The sequence below is a fragment of the Epinephelus fuscoguttatus genome, linkage group LG13, assembly GCF_011397635.1.
Source record: "Epinephelus fuscoguttatus linkage group LG13, E.fuscoguttatus.final_Chr_v1".
In the NCBI taxonomy this organism is placed as follows: Eukaryota; Metazoa; Chordata; class Actinopteri; order Perciformes; family Serranidae; genus Epinephelus; species Epinephelus fuscoguttatus.
Window position 1 is genome coordinate 35,474,404 of NC_064764.1, and position 15,489 is coordinate 35,489,892.

Below are 15,489 nucleotides of genomic sequence, written 5' to 3' on the forward strand. Positions count from 1 at the left end.
ATAATGCAACAACTGCTTTGTCGTCGTTTTTTTTACTCTCGCGGGCTTTGTTTTGATATGGCGGCAGGCTTCGAAACTTTCATCTGTTATGTTTCTATAACGCAGGTTTCCGCTTCAGTAACACCTCTTTTCGCCTATGTTACAGGTAATTTATATGTTTTAACACTTTTAACAGTGTTGCTAACGTATCTGTGTCGTTACTACGGTGTAACACCGGTGTTTCAACTTTTTATGTCACGTAAATAGTCTGCTAACAACAAGTATCATTGGGGCAGCCTTTTAAATGCACCGAAAATGGATTGAAACATATTTAAAACACCACCAAACTATTATCTCTGAATTGAGAGTTGCAAATCAGGAATGTTGTCACGTTATAAATGTTTCACCCGCTTTGCTGTGCTGTGGTTTACTTCGCCGTTGCTAACCAAACAGTCATTTAAAACCGCTGCTGTCGTGACATGCTAACGTTACAAGATAACGCCACATATCGAAATAGCTCATGCTAAGTTACCTTGAACTGGTTAGTAACACTATTTATACTTTTCTCGGACCTGGGCATCATGAGCGTGTTGTTTATTCAAGGTGTGATTAACACTTAACCTGTCACCATAATCTGTCGGTTAAATCCCGGATTAGCGAGCCCTTCCTGAGACAGCGCGGTCATCATGTCATCGTCAGCCGGGCTCCAGTACTCCCAGACAGACTTCTTGGCCCGGTGGATGCCAAGTAGCTCCAGAGCCGGGGTGATCCTCAGCCCCTGCCCGGACTTGGCTGGCTCCCTGCGGCACGTTCCTGCTATGGGAGCCCCATCCATGAAGCCAGACGACTCTTTTGCCTCCGATTTCGCCCCTCTGCCTGCCTCCGCAGACAGCAGCTGCATAGATGTGGATGGAGGGAAGGCTGGGACTGACAGGCCAGTGAACTGTCTGACTTCTGTGCCTCTGGGAGATTCAGATGGAGAGTTGGACAGTCTGGATGAGATGGCAAGCACATCTCAGGATCTGCCACTGATGATGAAGCTGGAACAGGTGAGGACATTATATGACACATCAGAATCTGGTGTCTCCTACAGTAAATATTGTTCCTGCATGGGCTGGGACAAATATTAATTCCCTGTCACTGTAATAGCATAGTCAGAATGAACAAGCTGGTTGTGAAAAATTAACACTACAAAAATGTTTTTAATTCTAACACAGATTTCTCCCTGAATCAAAACATCGGCCCATGCCATCTGAAACTGACAGCTCTTCCCTCTAACACTCTGATGACACAGACATCTGCTTGACAACTTAACTGTTGATTTTCTGCACCAAACAGATCTTGTGATATGTTCTTTTTATACTGAGAGAAGGTTATTTGGTTACAGTGGTCTTCAGTGACATGACTGAGGCTGAATGAACACCTTATCAAGGATTATACAGTTGTAACAGCTCGTCATATTAACCAAATGGAAATAGGCCTGCAACAACATTTCGGTTACTGATGGTGTTAATTTCCGGCACTTTGTGTCGACTTAAAATGCTTATTATATCACAGCTTCCTGTTTGGTTAATTACCCCCACATCCATCACACACACTCTTTACCTCTCCCTGCTATAATTAGTATTTTTCCTCGAAGGCTATTTATGCCGGGAACGACTTAAATAGGGACAGACGTGTGTACATGCAAGTCAGTCAGCACATTTATCATGTTAAAACGATAGGTCACCCCACAATAACCTTATATGTAGTGATATTTATCAGTCTAGACTGTTTTGGTGTGACAACAAAAACATTTGAAAAACTCAACAGCTTTGTCTCTTTCCAGATAATCCACAGACCTTGTTGTGAGCAGTTTCATGTATGATTTTTTTTCTTTGCACTTAAATTGGGGGTGAACTGTCCCTTAAACTTACCAGTATGTGCAGTGTAGAGTTGTGGCAGGCATCCACAAAAAAACCTAATGTTTGAAAGCACTGAGCTGGAATTAGTGTCAGTTTGAGGTCACAGGTTCAATATATACTATGACCAGGGAGTTAATGTGAAGCCAAGTATCTAGTTGAAATGTCTTTAAGCCCTCTGAAAAATTTAGAGGGACACTGACGATAAGAGTGTTAGCTACATGTAAAGAACATATGATATTGTGTGTTTGTGCAGCTGAGGAAATGGCAGCAGCACATACAGGAGCAGCTAAAAGCACATCAGCTGGAGGAGCTGCTTCACCTCCAGGAGGAGCAGCAGAGGCTGCTGGGAATGGTGAATGGATCCCCGCAATGCACAGAAGGTAAAATGAAGATAAATGACTGGAAAAACTGCAAATGTGATCATTAGTTTCACTTAAAATATAAAATAAGAAGGTTGCAGAGTGATGTGGAAGTATTTGCCCTGCTTCCGTTCACTTAGTAGTAACTTCTTTATTTGTATATTTTTCTGTTATGTATCTTACAGATGACACAGAAACAACAGGGCTGCCAGGAGCAGAGTGGGGGGATAACTCTCTCCAGGGAGCCAATCACCACAGAGAGACCATGTACAGCCCCACCTTGAACTGCCTTGGGGTTCCCCAGGGCTCCACCAGTGGCCTTCGCCACGAGCAAGAACTCTCATCAGCAGGGAGACAGGCACGGCTACGAAGAAGTCAAAACTGTGAGGTGGTGGAGAACGAAGACGAGGGTGAGAAAAGTGTACAGCGACGAATGTTGAGAATAAATAACTTCTGCATGAAATTCTAACGATGTGTGTTTCCTTCAGGCTCGTGGAGCTCCAGAGGAGATGATGAGGAACAGAGTGTCGATATGAGCCGTTTTCATGAGCACGATAATAATGTGATACCAAGTAATGGTGTGGCTTTGACTGAGGACTTCAGAGAGGCAGATGAAGTCTTACATGACAGGTAAGAACTGTATTCCAGTAAGTGTTGAAAAAATGTTTATTTATTAATATGTAAGTATTTTGAATATTTAAAACAGTTTAATCACTCATTTACTGCAGTATCGACACACTGGTACCAGCTGCACTTTGTTGCTTTCTCTTCTTGTTAATGTTTACTACAGTCATTCTGCTGTTTAGAAAGGTTGTTGTCATGTTACAGTCTCTTTATGTTTAAGTTTTGATTGTGACCTTAACGTAAATTTTTCCTTGAGGTATCGAAAATGGTACAGAATACCAATATTTTTCAGGTACTGTATTTAATTTCAATATTGAATTCATTGTTAAAACGAGACTCACAAGAAGAGATATTCAAAGCCAGTAACACAACAGAAATGCGGCAGTGTAGCTCTTATTTTACTGTTTTGTATGGGTGTATTTCTTCAGGAACCTTTCTTGATTCAATTTTACTTATACTGCCTAATATCACAAATTGTAATTTGCATCAGAGAGCTTTACAATGCATATATTACCTTGTGTGTCTGTGTGTGTCCTTCTATTTTCAGACCTATCAAGCCGGGTATCGGGGGTCAGAAGAAGACGTTTGAGGAGTTGTTGGAGGAGGAGCTGAGGCTGGAGGAGCAGAGGCTGAAGTCTGCCCAGCAACAGCAGGTCAGAGAATATAACAAGGGTCTCCTTACAAACCCTAAAAAAGAAATCATCAGTCAGTGAGACATACATTTCATCTGACATCTTAGACTTTAGAGTTGCTACACGGAGATTATAAATTGTCCAATAACATTCACATTGTCTCTTTCTCACGTTCACAGAGCCAAGATGGAGTTGAAGCTGCCTCACAAGCTCCTCCCAAGAAGCCTTTTCTGAAGCGTGGCGAGGGTCTCTCAAGATTTACCAACAATCGCAAAACCTCTCTACCAAAAATTGATGTGAAGAAGGACCCCAAATCACAACGCCAGGCCAGAGTAATGTCCTGCAGCAACTCTGAGCCTGCAGCCATCCAGAGAGGTGGCACAAATGGCGTCCAGGGGCTTCCTGTACAGCGTAAAACCGCCACTCTCAACAAGGAAAACCGAATGAGAGGTCTCAGCTCGCCACCTCAGGACATCAGAGCTGAGAGTAAGGCAGCACGGATGAAGGTTTTGGGTAGTCATCAAAGACAGAACACAGAAGGACCTGAGTCTATTCAGACTGAAACCAAACAACATCAGCTGGGACAAGTAAAAGAGCAGAATCATAGGAAATTAAGTCTGTCGGCTCAGGTCACGAGGAACCCAGGTCCCAATACGCAGCCAAACCCTGTAACCAAACAAGTGGGCATGTTAAGAGGGCCGGAGAGAAATGATGCAGCTAGAGAGAAAAGCTGTGGCTCAAGAGTGGAGTCAACACAAAGTACAACGGAGTCAGGAGGAGGTGGAGACAGAGTTCCACAGGATTCGTTTGAGCTGTCGTTCCAGGAGAAGCTGCAGCGCTGGGATTGTGACCGGCAGCTGGAGAGCATGGAGCTGGGAGAGTTTGAGCTGCTGGAGCAAGCGGCTGAGGAGCTGTCCTTCTCATCCAACTCCTCCTTTGTCATTAAGGTGCTTTATTCAACTCAAATAGTGATTGCTCTGTTTTATGTCAGGGACGTTTTCCCAGATTATTTATGAGTTCCTTCATTCCAAATGTAGCCTGATGCTTCATTTGACACTTTATCTCTGTTGAATGTCTTAGATGTCTTGTTCAAGTTGTTACAGATGTGATTGTGGATTTATTTTCCTGGTATCGTGCCTCTGTGTTTGACCTGCTGACTGTACCGCCGTCTGATTTTAGAGACTGTTCTGTGCCTGCAGGTTCTTCAGATGGACCAGCTGGTGGCTGCCAGAGGGCTCCACCTGCGACGGCTCTCCTCCACCCCCATTAAGTCACCACCCAGAGGTGCGCGTCAGAGGTGCAGTAGTAGTAGCAGTAACAGCAGTGGTGGTTTAGCATGTAAAAGCAGTTCTGTGACCTCAGATGCAATCGTGGTGAAGATGAGAGACGATGCGCTCAAGAACAAAGTGAGCGTTGAAGATAAGGACAAGCAGGACAGTGGGACAGAAGACAAGCATGAGAACTACGATGTTTCATCCAGTGGGGGCTCTGAACCTGAAGACCAGGAAGTGGTGGTCAGACCACCTGTGTTTCCCAGCACCCTTTGCTTCCCCGCGCAGTCTAACCCGCCATACGACAAGCGGTCGTATCAGGACGAGGACAGCTGCAGGGATTCGGCGTCAGATGTGACACGAGGCGATGACGGGGAGAGTGACAGCGTACTCAGCCACGCTGACGAGTCCACTCTGATAGAAGACAAAGACGGGCAGCAGGGCAGAGTTGTCTTTGACGACGACGACACGTGGAACGACCTGGAGGATGCTGCAGTCAGCGCAGCCATTGACAGTAGAGGAGTTAGTCCAGTTTCCAAGGCAACAGCCAATGGGATCTCACCACCAGCCCGGACTCTGTTGAGGAAGGTGGCAGTGAGCAAAGTTGTGGAGCTGGATAAAGGCACAGATCCTCCTGCTTCTTCTTCTCCTCCTCCTCCTGCCTCCCAGCTCATGACAAGGTTGTTCCCCTCGCTGAAGCCAAAGACCCAGAATGCACCTCTCCCTCCTCCTCCTGCAGCTTCTGCTGCACCTGAGTCCAAAAAGCCAGAGGAGGAGACAGGTGAGACAAACAGCTGTGCTCTTTTAAACATCATAACTTGTCGCTGTTCACACATGAATTGAAAACTTTGTCAACATCTGTTTTATCTAATAAGATACGATTTTGTTGTTTGTTTTGATAAAGGCTGTTCATCTCACTTCAGCTACCTTACCTACAGCAAAATGTATGTCGTCGTCTGAAAAAATAATCGATCTTATCATTCAAGTAGGCCACTATTTGTAATAATAATATACGTTATAAAAAAATCGATACTTTGCACTGTGTGATGACACTCCTATTACGTACTAGACATTCAGTGGGTGTGCAGTTGGTTTTATTTTCAGTCTGTGTGTGTTTCGTCATCTCCAGGCCAGCAGGTCCAGTCTCGGCTGCTGAGGGAGAGACTGGCTGAGCTGGAGATCGAGATCGAGAGATTTAAGAAGGAGAATGCCGCCCTCGCTAAACTCAGACAGGAGAACGAGAAACATCAGGAGAATCTCAGGTGATGCATCACTTAATGTTTACTCTTTGAATTATCTTCTGAGACACAGGCTCCTGCCCACAGATCTTCTGATTTCCTGTTCTACGAAGTTTTAATATTTGTTTTTAATTTACTTTATAGAGTTTTATTATTTCTTTCACCTTGTATGTTTTGGCCTGTTCTTGAAACTTGTTTAGAGACTCAGTCCCAACCCTTCCTTCTACCGCAGCTGATCATTATCTGATTAATCATCTAGAAATTATTGCTTAAATACTAATTCATGTCGAAGATAAGATGTACATCACCTAAATAAATAAGAAAATTGTAAAAAACAAACACAACACTTTCACAGCCCCTAACTGTGTAGAATATAGTAATCACAGCAATTAATAAATAGACAGTTACAGTCAATATTTATGTCTACTCTACATTGTTTTTTGTAGGAAAGAGCGTTTGGAGTTTGAGCAGATGAAAGCAGAGGAGCTGGCCAAGTTTGAGGAGTACAAGAAAGAGGAGAACAGGAAGTTGCAGAAGGAACGCAAACTGTTTGAGAAGCATGCGTCAGCCGCCAGAGCCATGCCTGACAAGAAGGAGCGAGAGGAAATCCAGGTGACACGTCGACAAAACTCAGACAGTATCAGCAATTTACATGTTTATCATTTAAATTTTGCAGGACTGAGTAAGTTGTGTACTTTACAAGCACATTTTGCAGGTTTAAAAAAAGAGATTGGAGAAATCAAATCAGTAATTAAAAAAAAAAAAAAAAAAAGAGCTTACTTGTCACACCAAAATTAAGTTCATATTACAGCATGGTTATCAGGTATCTGCGTGAACCGGAATTTTAATAATGTTTAGTTGCAACGGATCACATAAAATCATATAAGCTGAACTGAAGAATACGAGCAACTGTTTGTAGATACAGAAAAAAAGCATGTAGCACATTCACATGCTACTCAACTTTTTCCCCCTATTCATAATATATCGTTTGTAAAAGAAACTTTATTCTGTGTGATTTATTTACATGTTTCAATGAATAAAATGGTCGCAGCCCTGTTCAGCAGCACAAGACGTGGATATTAAGTGTGGAATAGGTGGAACGTCCTTTTAATCTGTCCTCGTCCTCCCTGCCAGGCGTTGAAGCAGCAGCTGAGCTCCCTGCAGGAGGAGCTGAGGGGGAGGGAGAGTCGCTGGGCCTCCACACACAGCCGGCTGCGCCAACAGATCGACTCCCTCAGTCAGGAGAACAGTTCTCTGCGGGATGAGGTAACCACCTGAACTCTGACCCTTTTACTCCATTTACACCTGCCATTAACATACGTATCTGCACCTAGGTAAGGAGAAACATGTTAATAACAGGTTGAAATCATAGACTGTATAAAAGAATGGACGTAACAACTGTAACATCACTCACTGGTTTGTGGACTCCAGTTTGAGTCATGTAGGAGCTTCAGCTGCAGCTGTGCCTACTTGTCTAGTTTGGCATTTTGGCCGTCGCCATCCTGAATTTTTGGAGCCAGAAGTGACTATATTTGGACGAGAGGGTGGCGATAACCCTAGCGCTAGCTGCTAGCTTGGTTAGCATGTTGCTTGAAAAACAGGCTTCAGAACCATTTAAAGAGATTTACTTATCGCAAAAAATGAACATTTGACTCCTTTCAGTGTCTTTGAGCACAACTAAACACTGAACAATACTTTTTTCAGGCGACAAAAACGACTGCTGTAAATTTGGGCATTTGCACCTGGAGCCAGCTTTAAGTGACCGTAAAAGGAACGGCAGTCTTTGGCACTTATGCATCGGCCTCATTTTTCAGCCCTAGAAGTTACCACATCTGGAGGTGGAAAAAGCTACAAGTTGTAGATGTGAAATGTTCTTTAACTCAAATATTTTAGTTGTTGTTGCAGCTATGTTGTTGTTTTTTCTTTATTCAAAATGTTTTAAAGCAAACTTTCTCCTTTAAGATCCGTATGTTGGAAAAACTTCGTCTCAGCGCCTGGAAGAAAAACCCTGTCACTACATCGTCACTAAAGGACAAAGAAACCAAAGACGCGGGTCTCAGAATATCTGAGAGCAATGTGACATCTGTGACCAAAGGAGTCAAATTCGCTGTAAGCATGTTTCTACTGTTTTTGTTATTGGTTATATTCAGTGTTAACATAAGTCTGTCTGTGGTTAGGATCACATTTTTCAATCGTATAAACAATATGATGCTCTGCTCAGAATTTAATTTCTTCATTTACTGAAATTAAATCTTCTGACTCAGTGTGACTTGGATAATGTGGGAGAAATTATGACTCCATAACACTCTTTAAAGTTTTTTGTTATCTTCATACATACAGTGACAGTTACAGCCGCGTCAGGTCTCTTCATCACTGCGTTTTTTCTCATTTTGGCATGATACTGAAGTCACTGTTTGTTTCCAGAGTCCTCTCGACTCCAGAGGAAGAAGCAACAGCTGCGGCCCTCCACAGAGCAGCACTGCTGCAGCCACCAGAGGGAGCTCCAAGGAGAACAGTCAGGGTGCTGCAGGTACACCAAAACATTTCTATACCTGAAAACAATCAGAATATTTCAGCCACAGCCACACTAATACATCTTTGTTTTAAGACTCATGACCATGGCTACATTTACGCCTTATGTCCAGACTACTTTAGTGTTTTGGAACCTCTAAAACAGAGTCCTGTTTCTGTTTAAAAACTCCCGGGTTGTTTCAGTCTGGACAGGTGGAAACAGAGACTTTTGAGAACAATAATGCAGCCACACACGCTTGCTTCCTGACTGTGCTTATCAGTCACAATGTGTCAAGCCAAAACATTATAGATATGTAGATCTACAAACCTTTTGTGATTGCATCCTTTTTGTATGGGTTCTTCTTTCTCATTGCCATGGCTTCCTCTGGTGATGGATAATGCTCCCGGTACCCCTCTGATGTGTCACCATATTCGCTTTGTAACAACTCCCAATTGGTTTTCTACCGTCTTGACCATCTTATATACTACTTTCATTAACAGTTTAACCTTGTCGTCAGTCCAAGCAAAGATATCTCTGGTCTTACATTTTGCCATCTCTGTACTATTTTCTGTAACTAAGCTGTTAATGTCAGCACACACATGCCCACTGTACGTGAATGGTTTAGGAATTTTCAGGCGTGTTGCTACGGACGGAGATAATTTCTGAAATGGTGCTAATGGCACGTAGTAATGAACCCACTGTTTACGACCTGCTCAGCACCAAACAGCAAACAGAGTGAATAATTATCTGGTTAACAAAGTGGAGCATGTGGCAACTTCAGAGCCAGATACTTCCCTGGAGAATTAAATCAGCCCTCGATGTTTGAGAATAGTCAAGATTAGTTTTTCAGATTTTTTGTTTTGTGTCGATTGTCAGGAGTGATGAAGAGCAGCCTGAGGAGACCAGCAGGGTCAGTCTCCTTCTCCTCCTCCTCCTCACTGCCTGGCAGGAGGACAGAGGAGAGGTCACCACCTGCCAGCACGAGCCAAGACACCCCGCCAAACCAAGAACACTCACACAACTGCTCTCCGGCAAGACAAGACATCAATGCTGCTCTCTCCTCTCTGGTAAAACAGCCTGTTCAGAGACTGCTGACTGTGCTGAATTCAGCCCATCACAGATCCATCATCTCATCTATTTTTTAAATGTTCTGATCCTATTCAGGGTCGTGGACACGCTGCTGTCCATCAGAACTCAGTCACTGTTTAATGTTTTGTTGTTTGACGTCTTCTCATTGTAGAGAAGAGATTCTCCACCAAGAGAACCAGAGTGCAGTGAGGCGGAAGAGACACAATCAGTTCAGGAGGTCATCACACACCCTGACGGGAAGGTGAGAAAGCTTGTACATCACCAGGATGTAAAATCCTACAGACTGAAACTGTGACTTGATGGGAGCCACCACAGACAACAAGTTATATCAAAGACTGTGGAAATATCACCTGTTGTTAATATGAACAAGTTGTCCTACTTTAGTTTGTTTGTTGTTATGAGCCGCTGATGGTTTGTGATCTCCAGATAGAGAAGGTTTTGGCCAGTGGTGATCGCCTTATCATGTTCCCCAACGGGACCAAAAAGGAGGTTTCAGCAGACGGACTGATGGTCAAAGTCACCTTTTTCAACGGGGACACCAAAGAGGTCACAGCTGACCAGAGAGTGGTGAGACATTAACACTATGTTAATCACATTTAAGTGATGTTTTTATCCTCTGAGTTCAAGGAGTCGATTCTTCTTTGTGCAGCTTGAGCGATCACAGTTGAATGTTACTCATCTGACTTTATCTACTTGGTAACGCTCTGCTTCTTGTGCTCAGATCTACTTCTACGCTGACGCCCAGACTACACACATCACCTACCCTGACGGCATGGAGGTCCTGCACTTCCCCAACAACCAGACTGGTGAGATCACATGACCTGGGGCCTATTGCACAAAACTAGGATAAGGGATTATGCTGGGATATCTTGGTTATTCTGGCTCAACTTATCCGTGATCCCGTTGCACAGAAGCGGGATAGTGGACAGCGGGATATGTTATGACATAAGTTACCATGGAGGTTTATTCTGTGGAGCTAGCCTGCTCCAGACCAGGCTAAGTTCCAGGATCTATTTAATCTCATCCCTTATCTCAGTCAGCACTCACCACAAACGGAAACCAGTAGTTATTCCACTGCCCACTGCACATTGTTATCACATTCAACCAGACCCACTGTCATTATTTAAACATTTGTGATCATTAATTGCAGTCATTTTAGATAAATGATGATTTTGCAATCATTAGATAGTTTACAGTTTTCCATAGACTATATATAAGAACGAATCCCATATAAATATAAATACACATCAAAGAGTAACATGATGTTCCTTTATTGAATAAGGATAAATCAAAACAAGTAACCCATCAGCTCCTTTCAGAACTGAAGTCACACAGTGACTCTACAAGATAGAAAGCACGGAATCAAAGCATATTATACAACACAAGAATAAATACACATTCAAAGGTCTGTATATGATACACCCCGCATGTCTGCACACTGAAATAAATGCAGGACAAATCCATACACAACAAATGAACAGACAAATGAATGGATGCAGTAGCCTCCCTGCAAGCTTGTATACACACAGTATACAGCACAAACAACATAAGAGGCCAAATCAATTTAAATTGAATAAAAAAAACACAAATTTCTCTGCCAATGCAGGCCACATTTAAGTGAAATTCACAGCATGCGTCTCGGCCACTGCAGGACATATTTAACATAAATTTAAAGCATGCATGTTAACTAAAATAATTTAACACATATTGGTCCCTGACCAGCCGACCGCTGTCGTCATCAGGGAAAATGGCAGGATTGTCCCAGTCCATGTGTGATGGCACTCTGGGGGCCCTCTCCTTCCTCAGGCAGGTCACATTGTGGAGGACAGCACAGGCCACAGTGATGTCACATACCCTCAAAGGGCTGACCCTTAAGTGGTTAAGACAGTGAAAGCGTGCCTTCAGGAGGCCAAAGGTCATTTCGATCCTGGCCCTTGTCCTGGCATGGGCGTGATTATAGGCCTGCTGTGCTTCCTGAGGGTCTATGTATGGTGTGAGGAGAAAACACCAGAGAATTCACCTGTCAATACAAAATCTCATCATCACAACCTCATAAATAGAGTGACATTCTTGACACAGCCATGATGTAAAAAGTGGTTATTAACAGACGTTGTGTGGCTCACCTTGTGATAGGCACTGATAGATTCCAGAGGTCCGAAAGACTCGGGAGTCATGGACCGAGCCGGGCCACTTTGCCACAACTTTGCTGATCAGATAGTCAGCATCACAGACCATCTGAAATGATAAGATGAAGACTATTAAACCAATCAATGCACATCACAAAATCGGGGGATTATATATATATATATTACAGTACAGGCCAAAAGTTTGGACACACCTTCTCATTCAATGCGTTTTCTTTATTTTCATGACTATTTACATTGTAGATTCTCACTGAAGGCATCAAAACTATGAATGAACACATGTGGAGTTATGTACTTAACAACAAAAGGTGAAATAACTGAAAACATGTTTTATATTCTAGTTTCTTCAAAATAGCCACCCTTTGCTCTGATTACTGCTTTGCACACTCTTGGCATTCTCTCCATGAGCTTCAAGAGGTAGTCACCTGAAATGGTTTCCACTTCACAGGTGTGCCTTATCAGGGTTAATTAGTGGAATTTCTTGCTTTATCAATGGGGTTGGGACCATCAGTTGTGTTGTGCAGAAGTCAGGTTAATACACAGCCGACAGCCCTATTGGACAACTGTTAAAATTCATATTATGGCAAGAACCAATCAGCTAACTAAAGAAAACGAGTGGCCATCATTACTTTAAGAAATGAAGGTCAGTCAGTCCGGAAAATTGCAAAAACTTTAAATGTGTCCCCAAGTGGAGTCGCAAAAACCATCAAGCGCTACAACGAAACTGGCACACATGAGGACCGACCCAGGAAAGGAAGACCAAGAGTCACCTCTGCTTCTGAGGATAAGTTCATCCAGTCACCAGCCTCAGAAATGGCAAGTTAACAGCAGCTCAGATCAGACACCAGATGAATGCCACACAGAGTTCTAGCAGCAGACCCATCTCTAGAACAACTGTTAAGAGGAGACTGCGCGAATCAGGCCTTCATGGTCAAATAGCTGCTAGGAAACCACTGCTAAGGAGAGGCAACAAGCAGAAGAGATTTGTTTGGGCCAAGAAACACAAGGAATGGACATTAGACCAGTGGAAATCTGTGCTTTGGTCTGATGAGTCCAAATTTGAGATCTTTGGTTCCAACCGCCGTGTCTTTGTGAGACGCAGAAAAGGTGAACGGATGGATTCCACATGCCTGGTTCCCACTGTGAAGCGTGGAGGAGGAGGTGTGATGGTGTGGGGGTGTTTTGCTGGTGACACTGTTGGGGATTTATTCAAAATTGAAGGCACACTGAACCAGCATGGCTACCACAGCATCCTGCAGCGACATGCCATCCCATCCGGTTTGCGTTTAGTTGGAATCATTTATTTTCAACAGGACAGTGACCCCAAACACACCTCCAGGCTGTGTAAGGGCTATTTGACCAAGAAGGAGAGTGATGGAGTGCTGCGGCAGATGACCTGGCCTCCACAGTCACCGGACCTGAACCCAATGGAGATGGTTTGGGGTGAGCTGGACCGCAGAGTGAAGGCAAAGGGGCCAACAAGTGCTAAACACCTCTGGGAACTCCTTCAAGACTGTTGGAAAACCATTTCAGGTGACTACCTCTTGAAGCTCATGGAGAGAATGCCAAGAGTGTGCAAAGCAGTAATCAGAGCAAAGGGTGGCTATTTTGAAGAAACTAGAATATAAAACATGTTTTCAGTTATTTCACCTTTTTTTGTTAAGTACATAACTCCACATGTGTTCATTCATAGTTTTGATGCCTTCAGTGAGAATCTACAATGTAAATAGTCATGAAAATAAAGAAAATGCATTGAATGAGAAGGTGTGTCCAAACTTTTGGCCTGTACTGTATATTCTTATGATTAATCAGCATACACATGGAGCATGAGGAGCAAACATAAGATAAGATAAGGTAAGATAAGAGGAACTTTATTTATCCCAAAGGGAAATTCAATTACGTCAGTGAGCTCATCTCTTTATCAAAGAGTTATACAGTCTGATGGAGTTACATTTACACAATTTCACTCACATCTGCAGTCAATTTCAGTTACAATTTCAACTGATTCATAATCAGAGTACAACTACGTTTTCGGACATGTTAATTAACTGTTTGCATTGTAATTGTGATGGTTTCCACGGAGCAGTGAGTGTGTATTTGTGCACTACTTACGCATTCAGGCCGTCTGCAACTTTGCAACGCTTTCTCTCGTTGTTTTATAACTGTGGCGGTGTTGCCTTTCTTTATGATTTGATCCTTTACCTCTTCGTAAGCCTCCATGAGGATTTCTGCCTCTGACGGGGTAACGTACGCTGCTCTCGTTGCCATGGTGAATCGGTGAATCTGTGATCGATGACGGGGTCTATTTGAGGAAGCTGCGTGCGCGCACTGATCCAGGATTGGTTTCACCTGGCTTGATGAATCCGCATCTGCTCATCCTGGCTTGGTCTTTGTGCAACCAATTAAGCCTGGATGTTCTTGTTTTGGATTTGTTGAACCCAGCTCAGTCATTTATCCTGGATGTCTGAATCCTACTTTTGTGCAACAGGCCCCAGGCAGTAAAATCTGTTATCAAACCAGCTTGTGCCAGACACACTACTACACAAGTATCAATGCTCACAACTATAACTCAGCCTTTAGGCACTGCTCCTGGTGAAAGTTTTTATGGCGAACCACCATCAATCACAGACAGAAGCTTAGTTATGATCACACTGAAACTGTACATTAATAGATTTTATTTCTGCTTCAGAAAAACATTTCCCGGACGGCCGTAAAGAAATCACCTTCCCAGACCAGACGGTGAAGAACCTGTTCCCTAATGGCAGGGAGGAGAGCGTGCTGACAGACGGGACCATCATACAAGTCAACCCGTAAGTAAAGCCAGCAACTGTTCAACCAAACATCTACGGTGAAAACTGTACATCTGGTGTTGGGTACACATAATCACTACAACACAACACCAACTGCCTCTGTCAGGGACGGCACCAAGGAGATCCATTTCAACACTGGCCAGAAGGAGATCCACACGGCTGACTACAAGAGGAGGGAGTATCCAGACGGCACCGTGAAGACCGTTTACACAGACGGCAGGCAGGAGACCCGCTACCCCACCGGACGACTCAGAATCAAAGACAAAGATGGCAACGTCATCGTGGACAACAGGGCGTAGACACACTGTCCCCAAGCACATGAGACTTTTTTTGGGATCCAGGCTAATTTCAGTACGACTACAAAGTGTGTTGCTAAAATCTGAGGCAACGCTACAGCTGATAGTCCACAGTGAATGAGTCCAAGAAGTCATAAGCCTTTTAAATACCGTTTTAATTATTACTTTTTTATTTATTTACCTCAAAGACGCACTCAGTCAGTTTTGTAAACAGGAACTCAGTCTGCAGGACACCTTAAATGTTTCAGTGATGTGAAGGACGTTTTGTGTTCTTTAGTCTTGACAAATTTGTTTGTGCCAGGATACTTCTGGCTTATGATCAACCACCAAACTTCATTCACAGTCTTATGAATCCAAATATTTTGACAATAACACATAATGTTTACATTTGGGGAGAATGAAATGATGTACAGAAACAAGCTGTGTAGCAGTTTGAAGCTGAACGGCTTCAGTGTGTGAAGTGTTTTTAAGTGTTTACAATTTTAATTTGTAAAAATGTTAAATACATATTTATTTTCTTAGCTGTATGTTTTGTAAAATAAATTTTATCTTTTTTTCGCGTATCTTTAATTGTTGAATTGTAACCCCGTGTGTCCAGACATCTTAACCAGATGAGCTAAAGTATTTATTT

At 43.2% G+C, this 15,489-nt stretch overlaps 1 protein-coding gene across 2 annotated transcripts; it reads left to right on the forward strand.

Annotated features, from left to right (window-relative positions):
- The first annotated feature begins 45 nt into the window (after nucleotides 1–45).
- On the forward strand, nucleotides 46–15,412 carry cenpj (centromere protein J). 2 transcript variants are annotated; one of them, XM_049594325.1, is made up of 19 exons: nucleotides 46–145; nucleotides 637–1,028; nucleotides 2,137–2,263; nucleotides 2,428–2,652; nucleotides 2,731–2,872; nucleotides 3,414–3,519; nucleotides 3,678–4,445; nucleotides 4,698–5,550; nucleotides 5,899–6,031; nucleotides 6,454–6,619; nucleotides 7,142–7,273; nucleotides 7,970–8,116; nucleotides 8,432–8,537; nucleotides 9,396–9,586; nucleotides 9,760–9,849; nucleotides 10,035–10,175; nucleotides 10,330–10,414; nucleotides 14,442–14,562; nucleotides 14,669–15,412. In XM_049594325.1, the coding sequence occupies exons 2-19, from the start codon at nucleotides 666–668 to the stop codon at nucleotides 14,859–14,861; spliced, it is 4,089 nt and encodes a 1,362-aa protein (XP_049450282.1). In that variant the 5' UTR covers nucleotides 46–145; nucleotides 637–665; the 3' UTR covers nucleotides 14,862–15,412. The 2 variants fall into 2 exon arrangements, with proteins under 2 accessions (XP_049450282.1, XP_049450281.1); XM_049594324.1 differs by having other exon boundaries at nucleotides 56–1,028.
- Nucleotides 15,413–15,489: the final 77 nt, after the last annotated feature.